This window comes from Perognathus longimembris, chromosome 26 (genome assembly GCF_023159225.1).
Source record: "Perognathus longimembris pacificus isolate PPM17 chromosome 26, ASM2315922v1, whole genome shotgun sequence".
NCBI lineage: Eukaryota > Metazoa > Chordata > Mammalia > Rodentia > Heteromyidae > Perognathus > Perognathus longimembris.
Window position 1 is genome coordinate 241,790 of NC_063186.1, and position 23,566 is coordinate 265,355.

Here is a 23,566-nt window from a genome sequence, read left to right on the forward strand (position 1 = left end):
TGACACACATACTCGCCCCCTCCCAATAAAAAGGAGGGAAGCTATGAAGAAACCTGTCCATTTTTTTCAAAACTTTTTCACAAAAGTGAGCACACATAAAATCAAAACCTTATTTCATTTGGTAGGAAGCAGACTTATCTTGAAGCATTTGGATGGATATTTGTAAAGACAAGGAAATAACCTCAAAGCAAGGCATCTTTTTATCACGTCTTGGATATCTTGACCTAAGGAAGCTAAAACATGTAATAGAAAAAATAGTTTTATTGTCTATTCTTTATTTGAAAATATTGTCTATCTAGAATCTGTACAAACTGCTTGCCGTATGGACCACTTAAGATTCATTCAGAGGTCCTGAACACCACAAATTAACAAAATAGAGGTAAGAGTACAAGGCAGACACATTTTATGTTGCATACCTGCCATTTAAGCCTCAGCTTTAGACAGGACTAGGGAAAATAATAATCACAAATAATCACACATAATCACAAATAGCTTCAACCTTATAAAACTATAATTATGACAATGTAAGAAGTGCTTGATACCTTTTTTGCCAAAATAGCAAGTGGTTTATTTCCTGCTAAGTCAGAAAACCAACTATGAATTGCAGTCTGAGATCGAGCAGTTACCAGCCAGTAATTATCTTTAGCATTAACTTGGGGTTTCTTCTTTCCAGTATCTTGAAAAGTGTTAAGCTTTAGTTTCTCAGCTAATATGCTGCTAAAATAAGCTCCAATCTGTGAAAAGAAGAGGGGAACAAGAAAAGAGAAAGGTTAAAGACAATAAGCAAGTCTCTATCTATTTTATCTTTATTGTTTCAATTGAAAATCTCCATATAGCCTATCAGAAAAGATAATTTAAGACTTTGAAGCCAAGTGATGTGATTTCCATACACTAATATTATGCAAAAAAACTCACACAGCACCTCCGTTTGCTATTAACTAGAAGCCAAGGAAAGAAGAGTAGATTTCAGATATTTCTGATAAGAAGAAATGAATTACATTCTAAACACATTGCAAGAGAATGGGTTCTGCCTTTACCTTCAGTGACACTTTCTCCCTTTTCACCCTACACACCAGACTGGAGGAAATGTTTTCCCTGCAAGGTGCTACATACAAAAGAGAAAGCCCAGGCACAGTGATCATTCTCACTGCATTTTAATTGGAAATGAAATTCTGTATTTATATCTAGTGAGGTTTTTCTGGAGAGTATGAAACTTATTTTAACTGAAAATTATAAACAGTACAATTAAATTAGGTACTCAACACGTGGAATTGGGCTGTCAACCTCATGAGTGCAAGTGTTTCCAGAGAGAGGTAGGGTTACCTGTTTTGAACAGAGTAAAAAAACCTCAAAGGAAGCTTTGTAAACTATTTTTCATTTTTGCATTATCCAAATTATAAGATGGACAAGGGGTGAAGAAAGGGACAAGAAGAAAGAAAGAAAGGAAAGTGGGGAGTAAAGTAATATCTAAATAGTACATCTATTTAAGAAAACACCTGTTAAAATCTTCAAGAACCCTACAGCGGCATCACATTTTATTCTGAGATTTTAAATAATATGATGAAACAATTTCAAATAAAAGCCCCCACAAGGTTAGCAAACAGTAGCAACTATGAAAAAGAAAAAATGCCCTGGGGCAGCAATCACAACCTCAGTTAATAGTTATGGGGCAATAATTATTTAATCTCTATACTACAATCAGTTACAAGCCATAGCCAAGTTCATCTCCCAAGATTAAACTTGGCACCCATTGTGTGTGTGTGTGTGTGTGTGTGTGTGTGTGTGTCAGCCCTGGGGTCTGGGCGCTGTCTCTGGGCTTTTGTGCTCAAAGTTAGTGTTTTACCACTTCAGCCACAACTCCACTTCCAACTTCTTTGGTAGTTAATTAAACATAAGAATCTCACTGGCTTTACTACCCCACCTGGCTCTGAACTGTGGTCCTGAGATCTCTGTTTCCTGAGTAGCTAGGATTACAAATGTGAACCTCTGGCACCTGACCACAACTTCTTTTTAATATGTATTGCATTCCCTACTTCTTGTGGTTGATACATAATTTTAAATTTTGTGTAAGACACACTAGGCCAAGGGGTGGGAGGGGAGCCTGGGAACTGAACCCAAAGCCCCACTTGAGCTATACCCCAAGCCTTTTTGGTTTCTTTTGTGTTTCAGGTAACATTTCACTAGCTGTGCCCAGGTTGCTCCCATGAGTAGGTGGAGTTAGAAGCATGCACCACCACATCTACTCTGATTTATATTCTCTCAAGCTAGTTATATACTTTCAAACAAGTACATTTAGAACTTGTTTTAATCTATCCAAAGCTATCTGGAATATATTTTATTTGGTAAGAATATGGAGAAGGTCTAATTAGGCGCTATAGCATCATTCACAGGTTTCATATGCATAAAATCTAATTCCCTTAAAAGACTTGAACCCTTGAATAAATCGCACAGAAAACTTGGTAGAAACTGCCATAAATGCTATTTTGTTTGTTATTTAATTTGACATAAAACTTGATAGAACCAAGGACGGATGGCAGTTCACATCAAGAGACAGAGGACCAGGCTGGGCCCTGGTGGCTCATGCCTATAATCCTAGCTACTCAGAAGGCTGAGATCTAAAGATTGTGGCTCAAAGCCAGCCTGAGTAGGAAAGTCCATAAGACTCTTATCTTCAATTAACCACTGAAAAACTAGAAGTGGCACTTGGCTCAAAGTGGTAGAGTGCCAGCCTTGAGCAAAAAAGCACAGAAACAGCATCCAGAGTTCAAGCCCCATGACTGACAGAGAGAGAGAGAGAGCGCGCAATTGTGAGTAACTCCCAAAGGCATTCACTGGAGCCCTGACACAAGACTGCATCTGAAGACCAGCATTCTAATTAGGTTTAAGGTGAACTGATCTTAAGGGCAAGGCCCTAACCAACATAAAGGTCTCTTTTATAGGAGAAAGAAGACCACAACAAGGAAATACCATATAATGACATACACAAGACAAACATGGAGGAGCTTCACAAGGGACTTCAGAGGTAGAGTGCTTCCTCAGCATGGAATGGGGCTGTGAGTTTAATCCAGAACCACAAAAAGAAATCTAATATGCAGGACTATAGTGTCAGGCAACTGGCCTGGGCTCTTCTACAATGGCAGGCATGAAAGCCTTTTAAAAACACAGGAAGTTAAACAGGATGCTGTCCCAGACTGAGTGAGGTAACATAACAAATAGTGCCAGACACAAACCCTATCTACATCAGGGACAACCCACAGGAGGGAGGTTTGAACTTGCTTATATACAGGCAAGTTATCAACATTCACTATGGAGGATAACACAAGCACGAAGAGTTCTAGGGAACAATAAGTCTTACCTTTGATGGGTTAATAACAATGTTTCTGGCAGAGCCATGTTCATCTCCAGTGAAGGCTGGCTGGTTGTTGAAGCCTTGCTTTACATTCACAGCTGTGAGCTCATCCTATTCAAGAGAAGGTATGGAGTAAGCAGAGAAATGGAACACTTCCACTGAATCTAAACACTGCAGCCTAAGTAACAGCCAAGTCTGTAACACAGAAGCTGAAGTTCAGAAATCAATGAGAGAGAGAGAGAGAGGGAGGGAGGGAGGGAGGGAGGTGGCACATGCTGACACAGAACTGACCCCATGTGGGGCACATGGCATTCATTATTCCAGCCTTTGACCTGCTCTTTAAGTTTGGAACTTTTAACTTATAAATCAGAACAAGAAGACCAAAATGAGTACATTCCCAACACATACATATACACAAAATCAAGCCAGACACACCGAAAAGAAATACTACCCTCTAAAGCATAGATTAGGAGAGATTTCAATGCCACCAAAGAACAAATGCTAGATGAAAATATTGTCTAAAAACACATAACTACAACATCAAGATGCCTTAAAAAGTCATACTGGATAAAGGAAACCCTTCCAAGCTCACAACACATCGAAGTCTGTGTGTGTGTGTGTGTGTGTGTGTGTGTGTGTGTGTGTGTGTATGTGTGTGTGTGTGTCTGTAGTGTGTGTATATATATCCTCACAGCACTTCCTTGCCCTGGCCAGATTAGATCAGATTACCACTGAGTTATGGTGCTAAATCAGAATCCCTAAAATACAGACTGGAAAAAAACATGGGCAAGAAGTTGGAGGAAATGAAGAAACCTTTTGCTCCCCTCATTTGAAGCCAAGAAATTGTCTTAGTGACAGCTGGAGTAATGGTCACTACATAATAAAAAAAGAACATATCTATTCTTCATAAACAATTGCTTATGTGTAACATGAAAGGGGCGAAAAGCAGCTGTCAAAACTGCTGCTGTGGGGCTGGGGATATGGCCTAGTGGCAAGAGAGCTTGCCTCGTATACATGAGGCCCTGGGTTCGATTCCCCAGTACCACATATACAGAAAACAGCCAGAAGTGGTGCTGTGGCTCAGGTGGCAGAGTGCTAGCCTTGAGCAAAAGGAAGCCAGGGACAGTGCTCAGGCCCTGAGTCCAAGGCCCAGGACTGGCCAAAAAAAAAAAAAAAACTGCTGCTGTGGTCAGTAAGGAAGTCTTGGGGTAAAATATTTTTGTGACATTTAATCACCTGACCAGTCTCCAAAGGTCACCTTGGCTGAGAATGAGGTCTGCTGGAGACAAGCCATGCAACTTAACTTAATTGTGTGCCCTTACTAATAACTTGGCGAGCCACTGCCTTGGCAAGCTTTCAAAAGACCCTGCAATAGGAATGTAACTCTATGGGTAATAGAGTCTCCTCCCAGCAGAGAAGGTCACTAAAATCATGATCTGCACAGAGATTAATTGCTCTCACACATCTGAAGACATCTCAATCTGCTCCCAGATTTTCAAATTAATTATTTAAAAATGTAGGGCATAACTATATAATGCATATTTTTAACTCAAGAAGGTTTCCTTCAAGCAGCTTATACTAAAATATAGCAAAATATACTAAGTCAATCTGCTTAGCCTCATACTGGAAAAGTAGAGATTCAAATAGATTTTGAGGGTAATATGACAAAAAAATTTAAATGTGCCTTTATTTTTAATTTACCACCAGAAGCATTACAGGAAACATTAATCAAGTAACAGCATATGTTTTTACTAAAAATGTGCTCTAGCTTAATCAAGAGGAAATGTGTGAGACTTTCAGGATCAGTTAATTCTACTGAATGCTGCTTCTCTAAACTGAGCTGGCTCAGAGAACTACTACTCACTTCATGTGACTATTAATCACTGTAGATCAACTTAGTAAAAGAAGATAACAATCTGCATCACAGTCAAAATTCCCACCCTGCTACTCTATTCCCAAGTTCCTGCAAAGAGTAAACTGAGTGAAGAATTACCTTAGAAGGAGTAACACCTGTCAAAATACAATGTACTTATAAACTTACAAAGCCAGCCAGGCAAGAAAATTCAGTAGACTCTTATCTCCAAAAAACCCACTTAGAGAAAGCTGAAAGTGGAGCTGTCGCTCCAGTGGTAGAGCATTAGCAAAAGAAGCTCAGGAACAATGTCCAGGCTCTGAGTTCAAGTCCCAGAACCAGCTAAGTAAACATATAAATAAACAGCAAAATTTAGCACAAATTCCAATGATCACCGGAAAGGCAAGATAACAGAAACACATAGGTACACACACACACACACACACACACACACACACACACACACACCGCCTTCCACCTTCAACACCTAATAACTAAAACATGCAAAATGACCTGATTTCCTCAGTCACCTCATTATCTAATAAATGTAAGCACAATTCAATTAATTAGATAGAAATAAATATCTACCAGGAAGTAAAAAAAAAGTACACTATCTGCTTAGCCAGGCAGGCAGAGTTAACTTAAGATCCTACCTAGACTCAACAAAATTACTTTTCCTAGACTTATCTACCTCTCCTTCAAAAGAACAGATCCCCAAGGAGGTGGTATGATCATCTCCATCATGGATATATTTTTTGGTCATTAGCAGTGAGTATGGGTAACAAGTACAAAGTAATGACCCAGGAGACAATGGGAAAGTCTTTCATTTCCACACTTCGTCATTAAACAATCCTATCTACCCATCTATCAAAATATGTCTCACACTCCTTCCTTTCAAGTACTAGTTTCCCCTTATCTGTGGCCACTAGGACAGCAGGTCTGGCCACTGCTTCTCACTCATCTGGCCTCCTCTGGTACAGCCTGCCTCAGGCTTGGATGCTTCATCAAACACCATTTCTTTCTGCACTACCTTGTCCAAAAGCCTCTCCTTGAAGGAGCTACAACAATAAACACAACTCTCTACAGACCCTACATAACACCTCTGAAATTTTTTCCATCTAACCTTGGCCCCAAATCAAAACACAATTTCCTAGGACTTGAACTATCAAGATTAGATTTCAGTCTGGTTTCTATTCTAAGTGTTGGAATCACAGAGATCTGTGCTGGAATGCAGAGCCCCTCACCTATGACAAGGACACAGTAACAACCTCTCTGTACCTCCCAGGACTGGAACACAGTAACAAATCTCTCTGTACCTTGACTGCTTTGTTTAAAAGGAGACAAGAATAACTCATTGGGCTGAGGTTACATAAGATGAAATATGCAGAGCTTAGCACAGTATCTGGTCCATTATTAAGTGTCCTATAAATGGTAGCCACTATTATTACAGCTGTTTGCTATTTTTATATGTTAACTGTCATTTCTTCTACTTGACTATTTTATACTATTCCATACACATTGTCCTCTTGACTTCTAAGCATTAACAGTCTGCTTTCCCACCCCCTGGAATATTCTTTTGAAATCCTTTTCATTTTTCAAACCACAATTCCATGTTCTCCATCATTCAATCAACATGTAATTACTAACACAGCAAAAGGCTAAGAACTGGAGACTCCACAGTAAGCAAATGGCCAATATGATTAATAACCCGAAGAGAAGTATTGCTGATAAGAGAGCAAATAAGGGCTTTACCCAGTCTGGAAAATCCAACAAGCACTCACAGTGAAGGGCCTTTAAGGCTGAGCCCTGATGGTAAAGCAACAGGAGTTAACTAAAGAGGAGAACCTTGCAATGACAAAATTCTAACCTCTTTCATGAAGAAATGGGATAGTAACACTAAGGAGATTATAAAAAGTTTGGAATAGATGCTGTAATTCCAAGCTTCAAAAAAATGCAACTAAAATCTCAATGGGTAAATTAAGACTCTAAGAATTATCATCTAAAGTAAATGGAGCAGTAAAATAATAGACCCAAATCCAACCATACCAATGAATACATTAAACTCTGATTAACCTGTCAGGGACTAAGACTCCATTTAAAAAGAGAGATTATCAGAATGAATTAAAGGAAAGATAAAGAAAAGTTCAGTAATATATGATGCTTTAAATATAAAGACAGATAAATGGACAGTAAATAGATAGAATATAATAATCCAAGTAAAGAGCATTAAGAGGGCCTGGTAGCTACATTAGTATCAGATAGATTTCAAAACAAGAAGAACTAACCAGAGATTAAAAGGACACACCAGAGCTGGAAATATGGCCTAGTGGTAGAATGCTTGCCTCATATACATGAAGCTCTGGGGTTCAATTCCTCGGCACCACATATATAGAAAAAGCCAGAAGGAGCACTATGGCTCAAGTGGTAGAGTGCTAGCCTTGAGCAAAAAGAAGCCAGAGACAGTGCTCAGGTCCTAAGTTCAAGCCCGAGGACTGGCAAAAAAAAAAAAAAGGGCCACATCATAATGATAAAAGAGTCAGTTCATCAGAAAAGACAACAATCACTGGTGGTGTATGGTAACAAGAGGATGAAGGAAAAGAAAGGAGAGTCTACAGGGATAGAAATGAACGAAGAATGCTGTTACAGCAAAAGCAAAAGGCAAGCACATCTTTGTCATTGGATGAAAAAGAGGATTCTCCTGCACAACGTTGGAGAGAAGAAAAATGAGAAGGTGGGGCCATAGGATACAGTAAACTCTGAAACAAAAAATCCTGCTGCACATTCACATGACAACAGAAAGATGCCAGTGAAGGAAGTAAATGGAGTTGGTGGTAATTACAAGTTTATGAAGAAAGAGAAGCATATAACTTAACCAATGTCTAGACTCAGAATCTAGACATTGATACCCAGAACTAGACCAACCCAGGACGACATGCAAAGGAGGATGTGGGAAAAGGAATATTTCAAAAAGCATACCTTATGGTAGAATCACATACCCTAAGAAAGATAAGCCAAAGTACTCGATCCCATACCTCTGTATATGATCTTGAGTAGTCTTAAGAGATGTACTCAAATCAAGATGGGATCATATTTAAGTAAGGTAGATCCTAATCTAGTATGATTATATTCTTGGGTTTTTTTTTTTTTTTTTTTTTTTTTTTGCCAGTCCTGGGCCTTGAGCTCAGGGCCTGAGTGCTGTCCCTGGCTTCTCTTTGCTCAAGGCTAGCACCTAGCACTCTACCACTTGAGCCACAGCACAGCTCCCCTTCTGGCTGTTTTCTATATATGTGGTACTGGGGAATCGAACCCAGGGCTTCATGTATACAAGGCAAGCGCTCTTGCCACTAGGCCATATTCCCAGCCCATGATTATATTCTTATAAGAGAAGGGACAGACACAGAGGGTAGAAGATGATGTGAAGAGGAGGCAGAGACCAGGGTTACATGGCCATGTGTCACAGAAGGCCTGCAGGAAGAGAGGGACCTCCCCAAGATGACAGAAGTGAACATGTTGACCTATATCTGGATGTTTCAGATTTCTGGCATCTAGAACTGTGAAAAAGAAAATACTCACTGCCAGGTGGGAAATATCTACTTTGTGGAACTTGTAACACTCTCCAAGTCACTTGGTATGTGACAGGACAGACATGTATGTTTCTTGTTGGCTTCCAGCAGCCCACCTACCTATACTGATAATTGTGTATGACCTGCAAGTGATATTATAAATATCCAAATGGCCCATGGCAGATAAAAGTTCCCTTACCCCTGAAGCCATGGGTCTGTAGTACTCTGTCTCCTCCACCTGGGAAAGCACATGTGGAAAAAAGGGTGCTCTGCTCCATCCATCAGGCCCATCAGGACACAGATGCTTAAGGAGCATGTAGGGACCATCACTGGGGTCCACAGTAGTTGAGAAAAGCAGGACTACAGCAGATACCTCAGCCTACATACAATGAGGGGGCTGACTTCTATTTGGACTCTTCTACCTGGCATGCCACTCAGTAGCAGTGTGAAAAGTTTACATGTTTTAAAAGGCAAAACAAAAGAAGTTCCTAACTTCAGCCAAAACACCCACTGAAAAAAGAACTGACACTGGCCTCCTGGAGGGCCAGAAGGACCTAGGAGAAGGCAGGACTCCCCACCAAGGCAATCTTATCTCCTACCAACATCTCCCATACTGGAGCCATACTTACGTCAAAACCACACCTAGGCACTGGTGGATCACGCCTGTAATCCCAGCTATTCGGAAGACTGAGATCTGAGAATGGATGTTCAAAGCCAGCCCGGCAAAGAAAGGTCCACTCCACGAGGGTCCAATGAACAGCCAGGAAACTGAAAGTGGAGCTGTGACTTAAAGTGGTACAGCACTAGCCTTGAGTGAAAGAGCTCAGGGATAGTGTCCAGATCCTGAGTTTGAGCCCTACAACCAACCAAAAAAAGAAAAAAAAACAAGCAATGCCTGAAGTGTGGTGGTATGTACCTGTAATCAGGAGGCAGGGGGCAGAGAGTTCAAGGCAAGCCTGAGCTACATAAATGCCTTGCCCTAAAAAAAAAAACAAAACAAAAATAAACAGAAGTTACATCTGTAAACCAGCTCGTCACATCCATGATCATTTATATTACAATTAATATTGCCCCCACTTTCTGAGTTAAAACCAAAGGATATAAGTTTAGCACAGAACTGCAAGAGTTGCTTTCACACCTACATGTGGAACCGGCAACATATATCTAAGGGTAATAATACCACACCCTGCCATGATAATGAGGACCATTTCAAAAGGTAAGAAACTAAGACAATGAGGAAGCAAAATGAAGTGTTCTTACATAAGAACCAGGCCCAAAACATCTGATGTCTTGTCTTCTCTAAGACAGGAGTATCTCTGAGAGAGCAGTTTCCTACAAACCTAAGCTAGGATTCTGGATCCTTTCCTCTTCTGTAAAATGGAGCTAACCACTTCCTACATATGTCCATGATAAAGAATACACAAAAATTGTGTGTAGCAGTGAACACAGTAACTAGAACACATTGAAATTAAAAAAAAAATTATCATCATCGTATTTATGATCTTTATATGGCCAGCACACACAAGCCTGCATCATGCATGTGACTAGGTGCTTAAAAACTCTTTACAGGGCCTGGGGATATAGCCTAGTGGCAAGAGTGCATGCCTCGGATACATGAGGCCCTAGGTTCGATTCCCCAGCACCACATATACAGAAAACGGCCAGAAGCGGCGCTGTGGCTCAAGTGGCAGAGTGCTAGCCTTGAGCGGGAAGAAGCCAGGGACAGTGCTCAGGCCCTGAGTCCAAGGCCCAGGACTGGCCAAAAAAAAAAAAAACAAAACTCTTTACAGGGTGGGATGAAAATGTCTATCATGGATGAGTGTTTTACACACTCCCAGGTGTCAATTCCCCATGACAACTTCCCTCAAGCCTATTCAGAAGTGACCTAGTGAGGCAGGCATTCCTTCTCCCCTACATTAAAACAGGAGAGCCTTTGGTTCTAATTATAGGTAAATACTGTACACTTCAAATTTATTCCACTCTCATCTAAATAGTTGAATCCCATTAATTCATATTAAAATCCCATTTCAAATCATGTTAGCCACTAATATCAAACACCTGGATGTGGCTCTCAGAAATTCCAGGAAAACTGCAGGAGAAATACATTTGAACTTTCAGATTTGCAAATTCAAAAAGCACTTAAAAGCGCTGGGGGTGTGGCTGAATCATGGAGACTATCCTGCCAAGAATTGTATTTGTCAAAAGATGATTTTCTCTTTTGCACCACCATTGCTGAGGTAAACCAGAGGTCCAGATGATTCCTACACTGTCCTGTCACCTAATACAACTTCTTCCTTTAAATCACATTTCCACTCAGTACTTTACATGTCACAGGATTGAGGGAGCTGAAGACAGGCAGTAGCAAGTACAGGGCATGCCTCTGTCCTTGGAAGTTCATGAACAGTTATTTATCCTTCTCCTCTTCCTCAGTTGTATCCCTCACCCCAGGCTCAACCCCCTGTGAGGCCCTGTTGTGGGAGGACAAAGAAGGATTCCTCCTCTTGTTATTACAGATGGTGATTTTGTTCATTTGTTTTAGGTCAACCACTCACAAATGATTGGAAAACCTAGACTGATGAGCCCACCTCAGTGCCACTCAGGCTCCCTTACCTTTGTCATTTTCTTGGGACTTGCTCACTCCCACTCCAAACCAGCAAGCTGCAGCAGGAAGCCAGCAGCAGGTTACTAAAAGAGAGGCTAAAGCCCAGGACAGGTAGCATGAACAAAATGACAGGACCCTGACAATACTAACACCAGTAAGCCAGTTAACTGGTTAATGCCCCAAGGACAAGTCTTCAGAGTGGGTAGGAATCTGATATTTTTTCCAATTCAGCAACCAAGCATTTAAATTCTTGTCACATCACTATAGACCCAGCACAAAAAAATATGTCATTCTGAGGCCCAAGCACCAGAACCTGCCACCCTAGTTTCAGTGTCCCAAGACATCTGTGCATTTTTCCATACTCTCTAATTTCCTTTGGCCAATCTGTTACCAACTGCCAATTCTTCTCTACTCCTATTCAAAGCTCTGATGAGTGAGAGCACTTTTTACTTCATGCTCCGGTTACTCAAGATGCCGCCCTGGAAGGTTTCTGGACTCCTTTCTGCCACACTGGATTTATTAGACAGAGTTAATGCGATAAATCTGACAGTAGGATCACATGCTTTCACCACTGTCCCACACACTCACATATCAAGCACTCAGGACACCAGCTGCACCCAAAAAAACTCCACCAAGTCTGATCTGTACAGTCATCACCCTTCCCCTTGCCCGCCAACCAGCATGCTCCAGTGAAGTATCAAGCCTCTTTTCTGAACTCATACAGCATTTTTGTTTTGCCAGTCCTGGGGCTTGAATGAAGGGCCTGGCCTCTGTCCCTGAACATCTTTGTACTCAAGACTAGCATTCTACCACTTGAGCCACAGCGCCACTTCCATCTTATTCTGAGTAGTTTATTGGTGATAAGAGTCTCACAGACTTTTCTGCCTGGGCTGGCTTCAAATCATGATCCTCAGATCTCAGCCTCTTGAGTAGCTAGGGTTATGGGCAGCATTTTAGCCTTGCAACATATAGATATAGATTTAGATGGATATAGATATACTCTCCAGAATGGTTACAGCAGGGGCTCAGAAGTCCAATTCCAACCTGTCCTTATGTCACTAACTGACTTTGAATACCTCTGCATGCCTCCATTTCTTCATCTGTAAACAGAAGATAAACAAGTGTCAAGAATAATGTAAGAGCTGGGAATATGGCCTAATGGCAAGAGCGCTTGTCTCTTCTACATGAAGCCCTGGGTTCGATTCCCCAGCACCACATATATAAAAAATGGCCAGAAGTGGCGCTGTGGCTCAAGTGGCAGAGTGCTAACCTTGAGCAAAAAAGAAGCCAGGGACAGTGCCTCAGGCCCTGAGTCCAAGGTCCAGGACTGGCAAAAAAAAAAAAAAGAAGAATGTAAGAACAAACACACAAAGCATTCTTAACAACCAAAATGATAAATATGATTGTGATCTGATGTGGCCCTTTGAGCCCTGTACTGAAAGCAAAGCATAATCCTCAATTTTAAAATAAGTAAATAAATAAATAAAACTAATATATCTGTCACTTTAAAAACTGTTTACTGTGGATCAATGAACAGGCAGTAGGGAAGAATGCTTCTCACTTGGAGGTATTGTGGGTGACACTGTTGCTAATCCTCAAGGAACTTTGACACAATGTGCCAAAGTTTCTGCCACTATATTAGGCACTTCATTTATCTAGTCATTCATGTTTATCCTCTATTTGTACCAGTCTGCAACAGACTGAAAAAAAATTTTGAAAAGCAAGTCCTTTACTAGTTATTTTAAGAAGTGCCACTAAGAGGGAACAGAGAGCATTTTTCTGTTTCTTTTCTACACCCCACACAACCTAGCACAGTGGGAGGCATACAGAAACTGCCTATTATTTATTATTATTGCCAGTCCTGGGGCTGGAACTCAGGGCCTGGGCACTGTACCTGAGCTTCATTTCCTCAAGACTAGTACTCTACCACTTGAACCACAGTGCCAATTCTGGCTTTTTCTGTTTTTGTGGTACTGAGGAATCAAACCCCGGGCTTCATACATGCTAGGTAAGCACTCTACCACTAACCCTCATTCCCAGCCCTACCCTTTTTTTTTTTTTTTTTTTGGCCAGTCCTGGGCCTTGGACTCAGGGCCTGAGCACCATCCCTGGCTTCTTCCCCCTGCCCATTATTTTTAAATAAATTAATTAATACACACTTCTTAGTTCATAACTTATGACTTATAATACAGTACATGAGAATTCAAAAGCTCTATGGGATTCACAGTGCCTACAATGATAAAGGGATATGGAAAGCAGGTATTTTGGGAACTACTGACTTAAGCTAACAATCCTGGAATACTCTTGGGCTCATATTTCTCAGTTCATACATCTACACTGCCTGTTCGGCTATCCAAATAACTTTTCTCCTGACTCCTCTCAGCTTCCATCCCATCTCCCAATTCCATAGGTCACAAAATCTCCACGCAGAATCTGCAAACCTGAGAATGTGGCCTTACTTGGATAAAGGTCTTTACGGATGTAATGACAGATGAAACCATCCTGCAATGTCTCCATAAACTCCAGTTCAACACCACTGAAATCAGTGCTGTGGCTTCAGCTAAGGAAGACAGACAGCTGAAGCTGCAGAGCATGGAGAGGCCGGAGGAGCCTCCCTTACTTAAAGCCTCTGGGTGGGCTCTCCAGTACCTTAATTTTAGACCCTGGCCTGAGAACAAACTTGTATTGTTGTAAGCCACCCATGCTATGGTAATCTGTCACAGCAGCCACAAGAACTAATTAATGCCTCTCCCTGACTCAACTCCCACCAAAGCTACAGCAGGTTAACCTTTCCACCTCAATATAACCTTAAATTGAGACCCACTGTTACTTTAAATCTCATCCCCTTAACATCCTTGAAAGGTGCTTCCTTCTTCTACCCTAATACCCAGTACAGTACTCAGAGGTCTAAGTACTTGAGCCCCTCCTGGTGACTCCAGCCACACCAGGCTGAGGCCATGGCAAAGGACAGCTTATTCTTTCAGGCCCATAAACCTGTGCACATGCTGGTCCTTGTGCCTGGAGTTTCCCTCTGTCCTCCCACACAGACTCAAAAGCTGCCTCTTCTAACAGGTCCTATCAAAAATTCAGGTCACCCCTTCATTTCCACAATACTTTGAAGACTTCTCCAGGAAAAAATGTGAAACCACATTAATGTTCCACTACCTCAGTGGGGTAAGGGGAATGGGGCCTTCTGGTGTGGCTCAGGGAATGTCAGCAGCACTCCAGGCAACTACCCACAAGATGCCAGTACAGAGCAGCACACACTCAACACCACCAACCACGGTGTCCTGAGGGGAAAAGAAGTAAAGCACCATAGCTGAAAACTACTGATGTTGGTGGAACACTCTGGGTCCCAGATGTAATGCTCTGTTTATTCTACATTTATTCACAAAAAGAAGTTCTCACTGGGCTCTAGTGGCTCAGGCCTGTAATCCTAGTACTTCAGGAGGCTGAAATCTGAAGCTCACAGTTCAAAAACTTGGCAGAAACATCGGGGAGACTCCAATTAACCATTAAAAAAAAGAAGTGGAGCTGTGGCTCAAAGGGATAGGGCTAGCCTTGAGCAAAACACAGCTTAGGACAATGCCCAGGCATGAGTTCAAGCCCCAACACACACACACACACGTGCGGGGGGAGAGAGAGAGAGAGAGAGAGAGAGAGAGAGAGAGAATGTCAGTCCTAGGTGTGAGCCAAACACTGTGCTGGAAGCCAGAAACACCACGGAGAATAAAAGCTTATGTTATGTCCTCAGGAGGCCATATAGGGCAAAGAGCCTACAAAGTACTCAGTGATATTAGTTCAATGACTGAATTTATTTGGCATGTATATGTATCAGGATATTTCCTTCAAAAACAGATAGCAAAACCCAATAGCTAAAATTCTCTCTTTTTCTTATGGCTGTTGCACTACTTAACTAAAGAGAACCCACGTCTACAAGGCCCTGTGAGTTGAGAACCTGCTTGTACAAGGCCACAAGGATGCTGGCTCCTGAGGACTAGGCAGCCAGCACAGCTCATACAAGTACACCTCTCCTTGCAGAGCTGCCCCTCAACCAAGCAAGAAACTAGAGTGCAGCCAAGGCCAACATAGCAGTGCCACAGCTAACCACCCGCCCCCCCCCCCAAAAAAAAAACCAAAAACCTGGAGATGAGGGCTGGATTCCTTCTTCTAAAAACACAAAGACTAATTCCTGAGCCTCTGGAGTATTCTCTATGTCCAGGAAACACCCCCAGGAGATCTAGTGAGCCAGGAGAGCATCAGATAGTGAGCCACACTGCCACTGGCTCTCAAAAGACACAGGGAGCCTTAAAATGCAGATAGTTCACAGTGATGACAACGTGAGAGTGTCTCCCAAAAGAGAAGGTCACAAAAAGAAGGCCAAGTAAAGGTGCAAGAACAAATCAAGGCTCCTGCTTGAGAAGTCACTTTAACCTTAGATGAGAAGCAGACACGGTCTTCTCCCCAGATGGAGCAGAACTAAACAGTCGGGACACAGCCCCCACCAAAGTGGCTTCTGCTACTCCGGTTGCTCCCAGCTCCCAACAGGCCCAAGTCAGACTTTAATATCTAGCAAAAAGAACACAGGTGCTCTTTTCCTTTTGCTTCTACTTCCTATTAAACCAGACAAGAAAGGAGTTCTGGGAAAGTGCTTGTTTGAAGAAACAGAGATAACATCAGAAACTGGTAACTGATCCAGCAATGGCTTAAACCACGTGGATTTCCATTGCTTCCTTAACAAGAAGTTCTGGGAGAGTACTAACAAGGTCAGCCCAGGAGCTTAGCAATTTCCTAAAGCTATCCCCTAGGCTTATCACCTCAGATGGGTAAACCAGCTCCAGCTACCACAACTGGACTTGTGCTTTCATCCCTGCAGCAGCCCAGGCCCACTAAGTCTTCTCAGACAGAATCAAAGTGAGGATCTGGCTGTTTCTCCTTTTAGGTTCTTAGTAGCTGACCAGTTGTATGTCTGCCACATACAATATTTGATAAAATGTAATATTTACAATATTCTTTTATATTTGAAACATTATATGATCAAATGTTCTCTCCAGCTTATAAATGAGCTGGCATGCTCAGCAACCCTTACCCTACCACACAGGGTGGCCATAAGTATGGAGGTCCTCTTGTCACCAAATCAAATGTATGTCTGTCTGCTGCCACTGTAATGTATCCAAAAATTCAAGTGACAATTGTTGTTGGAAAGAACTAGTGTTATTTAAGTCCAGCCAAGAAGGGGATAAAAGGACTTCTTTTTTAACTCCAATCTTTTTTCCTAGGGAGACTCAGAGCACAAAGGCTTTTTCAGGAGGAAAGGAGATGGAATGAACAGGGAGGACTCAGGTTAGGTATGGTTTTTCTCATCTCAGGTGTCTCCCTATGCCTTGTCTGTGTGGACTTGGACTTTCTGGGGTTAATGAAGAAAAGGGCTCCTCTTCAGCAAAGAATGAATGATAGATAGATATAGATAATGATAGCTAGATAGAGATCAAAAGGGAAGAAAAAGGAAGCAGAAGTTCTAAAAGAGCCCCATTAGAATTTTTATCTACATATTGATGCCTACACATAAGCCTAGTTTTAAACTAACTATATTCACCTGGTATAACTAGTCTGATATACTAGTTACTCAGAAGCATGCAGGAGGATCACTTAGTTTGAGGATAGCATGGGCAACATAGCCAGACCCCAAATCATTAAATTGAAAAAAATCTAACAACAAAGACCCATTCCAGTAACCCAACCTAAGTTACCTTATAATTATTCTTTAAGTTATTTTTGCTAAGAATGTAATTAGCACAAAAAAGAGAGTAAAAATTATTCCTTATCCCATCCCTCAACACTAAGGTTAAATGTGTCCCTAAAGTTCAGGTGCTAGGAACTTAATCCTCAATCCAAATATAATCCAATCTTAAGAGGTAAGGCCCTGAAGAAGTGCTTAAGTCATGATGCTATCCCTCCTTCTCCTCATCGAGTCACTGAGCCTCCAAAATTGTGAGAATTGTCTTTTCCTTAAGAATTATGAGGGGCTGGGGATATGGCCTAGTGGCAAGAGTGCCTGCCTCGGATACAAGAGGCCCTAGGTTTGATTCCCCAGCACCACATATACAGAAAACGGCCAGAAGCGGCGCTGTGGCTCAAGTGGCAGAGTGCTAGCCTTGAGCGGGAAGAAGCCAGGGACAGTGCTCAGGCCCTGAGTCCAAGGCCCAGGACTGGCAAAAAAAAAAAAAAAAAAGAATTATGAAAAGACAATTGTGTTCATTTAAAACTCACCCAATACTCTGATCTAGCAATAACTGTTCAAGAGTATTAACAACTGCAGTAATCCATCCAGATGGAGCAGATCGCTGTTTTAGTACAATTCATTTTACTTCATGATTGCTGACATTTTTCCTTATTATTTAAGTTCCTAAGATTCAAATTAGAGAGAAGAGTATGCAGAATTCCCCTGTCTCCATCCCCAGCTTCAGAAATTCTCAAGACAGTAAAGACAGCATTTCTAGCTCTCTTCCCAGGAGGCATATGGAGGAGACAGGAGCCTATTCTCTCCATGTCCCTCCCTTCCATGCACCTGGCTTTCCTCTCTCAGACCTCTGGGTCAGCTCTTCTCCATGCTAAGCCAATGACCCTTCCTCACTGCTCAAACACTCCAAGTTTTAGTACCTTTCATGTCCATTGCCCAGCAGTCTGCAAAGCAGTAGCCTCTAAATGTAATCTAGAAAGTGGAGTTCCCACAGAAAGACTGCAATTCTATTCATGCCAGTTTTATTTCTGCTGCATTGTGTCATGCTGCTGTGCACACCCATGGGAGGCACTGCTCAGCTAAAATCCTCAGGGTCTGGTTCTTCCTCATTCTGTCTACCTATAACCTACTGTGGTTGGCCTTCCAGACCTCTCTTTGTGGCCCTCCAACTTCCTAAAAGGTCCAATTTTACCATTTCAAGATAGTTCCCTGTGGGAAAAATGACTAAAAGCTAGGTCTGCTTCTCCTATCCTTCAGTTTAGCCAAGAAAACAGGAGGAGCTGTGGATAGTTCAAGAACCTACTTGGCTGTGTACCCTCTAAAGCTGACATACCCGGCAATCCTCCCCTGGGACCTTGCCAGTAGGTTCCTAATGCCCAAGAATGTCACTTCTTCTCCAATCCATTATTCTTATTAATTTTCCTGAACATAGATATTTACTACTCAACTGTCAGGGCTCACTACACCACAGTACAATAGCCTAGGGTTTAATTTCACCTTTAGCCTTTCCCAACACCTCTCAGTCATCAGATCCCCTTCCTCATCCATCCCATTTTCATTCGTACATTCCAACAAATGTGTGCCCTTAACTAATTTGCACCAGGTACTTCAGTACTGCCTAAAGCAGTCTCACTAGTGTACTAGTAGCCATCAGGGATAACCAGATGCAACCAATAATGATAATAATAAATTATATATCCCCCAACAGGTCTGGGGGTTTTTGGACTGGGACCTGAATGCTGCATAGGCAGGAATAATAGTAAATAGTCACAACAACAATATTTAGGTGCTGAATCTATGCCATATTCTGCTCTGAATTATTTGTATGCATTAGCCATGCAATCTTCCAGTAGCGCTATGGGGTAGAATTTTCTCAAGAAAGGAGACTGTGAGACAGGGAGAATGGCTCTAGACCCTACCCTCCTGACCACAATCGTGGAATATTAAGGATAGAGGTTGAGAGAGACAAAGTGGACAGATGTCCAGCCACATAGACCAACATATGCAAGAGACTTGGGCAGAGAAGATTTAGCCTGAGGGTAAAAAGGAAGTTGAATGTGTTGAGGAGCACCAAATAATCTGAAAACATTTTGTAATTAGATTGGACAAGATGTGCTACCTACAAAGCACAAAATGTTTCTCAAAAATTAAAGAAAACTTTACAAGAACAGGCGGTACAAGGATAGAGTAGAAATGTTAAGGAAACAGTATATAACTGAGGCTTAGGAAACTTCCCATCATCCAGCCACACACTGGTTCCATACTGGACCCAGATCTGACTACAGCCACACATAACTTCCTGCTAGAGACAACTGAGTGATGGGTAAAACACTATTACTTAGCATGCCTGCCATCTCAGCTCAAACAGGAAGCATTAATGGGGGAGACAGTAGTCGGGATGCCTGGGCACAAAGGAAGATTCTACCTTAAAAATAACCAGAGCCCTGCGCACTGGTAGGCTCATGTCTGTAATCGTAACTACTCCGGGAGGATCACAGTTCAAAGTCAACCAAGACAGGAACTTCATGAGTCTTATCTCCAATTAACCAGCAAAAGCTGGAAGTGGAGCTGTGGCTCAAGTGGCAGATCAGTAGCCTTAAGTGGAAAATGCTAAAGGGACAGCACTGAAACCCTGAGTTCTGACAGAAAATAACTTAAGCTGAAAGCACTTACCTTCCCCTCTGAAGCTGTATTTTAGGACTGTCCCGGGGCTGGGAATATGGCCTACAGGCAGAGTGCTTTGCCTCATATACATGAAGACCTGGGTTTGATTCTTCAGCACCACATATATGAAAAAAGCCAGATGTGGCGCTGTGGCTCAGGAGGTAGAGTGCTGGCCTTGAGCAAAAAGAAGCCAGGGACAGTGCTCAGGGCCTGAGTTCAACCTCCACAACTGACCAAAAAAAAAAAAAAAAGAACTGGCCCTGCTGCTGACCCATGTGAATCATCTCCCCTCCCCACTGCCCATGAACAAACTCACCCTGCACATCTTGGAAGAGAGCCTGAATCCTAGGCTACTTCTGGCACAGGTGGACACAGATGCTGTTGAAACCTTGAAACCCTCTAAGATCTTAAGACGGTTCTCCCAACCCATCTTCATCTCACCTCACTTCCACCTGTCTCATCTGACTTCATTTTTTCAGGCTAAGAGGCCCTAGTTGTAAGGGAAGTGTACCATTTTTTCCTTCGGCCAGACTGAAGGAGGCTTGGTACCCATCCCAGGTGTTTAATCCCAAATAAAACCTGTTGGTCTGTTGAGTTCACCTTTCAGCTCTTTTCTCTATTGATACTCCCAGGATGCAAAATATTTCCTTACAAGCTCAAGACCCAGTACCAACACACACACACACACACACACACACACACACACACACACACACACACACACACACACACAGAACCTGCCTAGCAAGCATGTGGCCCTGAGTTTAAATCTCAATACTCCCCCCCACACCCAAAAAAAGCCAGGAGTTGGTGGTTCATACCTGTAGACTAATATCTGAGTATCATAGTTTGAAGCCAGCCTGAACAGGAAAGTCCTTAAGACTCTTGTCTCCAATTAACCACCAAAATGCCAGAAATGGAGCTGTGGCTTAAGTGGTAAAGTGCTAGCCTTGAGCTAAAGAGATCAGGGACAGGTCTTGCCCAGACCTTGAGTTCAAGCCCAAGACAAAAAAAAAAAAAAAAACAACTCTATGGTCATATCTATGGTCCAGTATTTAATTCTACAAAATTATTATTTCCAGAACCACAGAAGTCCCAATCCTGAAGTAAGTGTAATCCAGAAATTTTATGCCAAATATGGGCATATAACACCCCAGTCCACCAAACATCCCACAGCTGGGAGCTGCTGCTCTCTGGAAAGACATTAACTACAAGTACCAACCAAATGCATGTCACTGCCCACCAAAACTTAAAACTTACTAGTGGAAAATTGATAAAGTTAATTTTCTGTACATGTGGTCCTTCATCTCTCCTCCTTTCCAGTACTTAATATTAACTTCATTCAAATGGAGGGAGCAGGGTGAAGAACTGGCTGTGGAAAAAAAAAACTCTGCTGGGAACCACCTGTAAGCCTTCCCATTCTCATTCTAAAGTTACTCCAAGGATGTTCAAATCTATCCACTAAACCTCAAAAAGCATGTGCTGCTCCTGATATTTTTGTTTTGTTTTGGTTTCTTCCCTGTCCTGAGACTTGAAATCAGGGCCTGGGCGATGTACCTTAGCTTCTTTTTCTTAAGACTAGCACTCTACCACTTGAGCCACGGTACCACTTCCGGCTTTTTCTGTTTATGTAGTACTGAGGAATCGAACTCAGGGGTTCATGCATGCTAGACAAGCACTCTACTAAGCCACATTCCCAGCCCCTCAATTTTTTTTTTAAGATACTACTTCTTTTTTTTTTTTGGCCAGTCCTGGGCCTTGGACTCAGGACCTGAGCACTGTCCCTGGCTTCTTCCCGCTCAAGGCTAGCACTCTGGCTTCTTCCCGCTCAAGGCCACTTGAGCCACAGCGCCGCTTCTGGCCGTTTTCTGTATATGTGGTGCTGGGGAATCGAACCTAGGGCCTCGTGTATCCGAGGCAGGCACTCGTGCCACTAGGCCATATCCCCAGCCCCAAGATACTACTTCTTAGTAATGAAATTGAGACCGGTCTGACGCCATTTCTAGAAAGAGAATGGCATCTGGCTACCAGGTCTTGCTCAGCCAAGTCTGTCCTGCACCTGGCCTCACTTCCTCCACATGCTCTTTTAAAATCCTTCAGCATATAAGGGACAATTTCTGCTTCCATACAAAAGGTCCCTCTAAGGTTTATCCTGAATAAATCTGCTTAAGTAGTTGAGTTTGTCTCTACTGTTCTTCAGAAGGAGAATGTTTTCCTAATATTCTCCTCTACTCTGTTTTCCCAAAAATTAACCACTCAGCCAGAGCTAGTATTCCCTTTCTAGTAGTGAAATGGACATATTTACCAAAACAAACGTCCTACAGAGTCATCTCTTGTGCCACAACGGGCCTCTCAACTTTAAACAGAGGTTTGGGCGATCAGCAGAAAGTTCTGGTCACTTTGTGTACAGCTGAAGAAAATGGAGGATAGGTGGGCTGAAGCTGGTAAACTCTAAAAGCACAGCAGGTGATCAAAGAAAGGCAGGTCCCTGGGCAAATGTGTAGCCAGGGGTGATTCCTTATTATAACTGGAGCGCTGTTACATAATTACTTGTTAACTCCAGACAAACACCTACATTGACACAAAATGCCATGGTAACCCTGGCCACTGAAGCTACTGTACATCGTGCAACAGTCGAGATTTCCCCAGTCGGTTTCATTCAAAGAAATAAGTAATCCTAGAAGCTATTCCCTTCCCAGGGAACCAACTAGCCTGCTTCCACGTGCACTGAACAGCCTCCAGCGATTATGCCAACTGCCTCTAGGGACAAAAACCAGTTTCTCCCTAGTACTGATTTTTAGAGGAGAGGGAATTCAAAGATGCTTAACAACTTCTCACTTCGGTAAGAACGACTTCTATTCCAAACTAGGAATTGTGAAAAGGGTCTCTCTGTCCTTGCTAGGCTGGCGCACACCGCCGAGACCTCCGTGTTGGATATACGGCAATCCAACATTTTTCAAAAAGTTTACGAAGGTACAGCAAAGGGGCAGGGAGAAGAGAGGGAGAGCTAGAGAGCAGGCGGACGCGAAGGAACGCGAGCCGGAGGATTCGGCGAGGAAGAAGCCCGTTGAGGGGCTTGCGCGAGGAGCCAGGCCCCAGGACCGGGAAGCGAACCTGCGCGCCCGGCGGAGCGCGGGCAACAGCAGCCGCAGGGTCCGCGGCGCCCGGGGTCCCCCGGCGGTCCCAGCCCGGCCCGGCCCCCCTCCCCGGCCTCTCCGCGCCGGGCCCGCCGGCACCCTCACCTCCTTCTGCTTGGGGTCCTGCGGGTAGACGTCGGGCGGCCCGAGCCGGGGGCGCTTCAGCGGTCTCTGCTCATAGCTGAGAAGCCCGAAGGCGGCCATGATCTCTCATGTTAGCCGGCGAGGAGGAGGGAGTCGAAGCTGCGGCCGCCGCCTCGGCGACCCGGGCGCAGCCCCCGGCGGATGGGCTGGGCGGCGCTGCGTGCGGTGCGGTGCGGTGCGGTGTGGGGCGGTGCGCTCCTCCGCGCTCCGGTCCTCTCCGCTCCGCTTCCCAGTCCTCCGCGCTCTGCTCGCTCTCGGGTCGCTGCGGGCAGGAAGACCGCAGTTTGGACGCGGCGCGGCGCGGCGCGGCCCGCACGCAGACACGCACGCCCGGCGGCTGCTCAGCGCCCGGCCCGGACGCTCCTGAGGCAGAGCAGCCGGAGGGAGGTCTGCCCCGGCCCGCCGCCGCCCACAGCCTCTCGCCGCCGCGCGCCCGGCCCCTCGGGGGCGTGTGGCCTCCCTGCCGGAGCCCCACCTCAGGTGGGCGCGGGGGACGCCAGGGTGCAAGGGACGGG

The 23,566-nt window shown here is 43.5% G+C and overlaps 1 protein-coding gene across 4 annotated transcripts in view; it reads right to left on the reverse strand.

The window, feature by feature from the left end:
* Med12l (mediator complex subunit 12L) overlaps positions 1 to 23,343 on the reverse strand; it is a 199,892-nt gene extending 176,549 nt beyond the window's left edge. For 3 of the 4 annotated variants that reach the window (XM_048334782.1, XM_048334783.1, XM_048334780.1), the window contains exons 1-3: positions 23,013 to 23,342; positions 3,356 to 3,460; positions 543 to 734 (exon numbers count right to left, since the gene is read on the reverse strand). In XM_048334782.1, coding sequence (XP_048190739.1) covers positions 543 to 734; positions 3,356 to 3,460; positions 23,013 to 23,111 — 396 coding nt within the window. In that variant the 5' untranslated portion in view covers positions 23,112 to 23,342. Of the gene's footprint in view, positions 1 to 542; positions 735 to 3,355; positions 3,461 to 23,012 lie in introns of all 4 variants that reach the window. The other variant, XM_048334781.1, reaches the window with a different exon arrangement.
* Between the last annotated feature and the right edge of the window lie 223 nt (positions 23,344 to 23,566).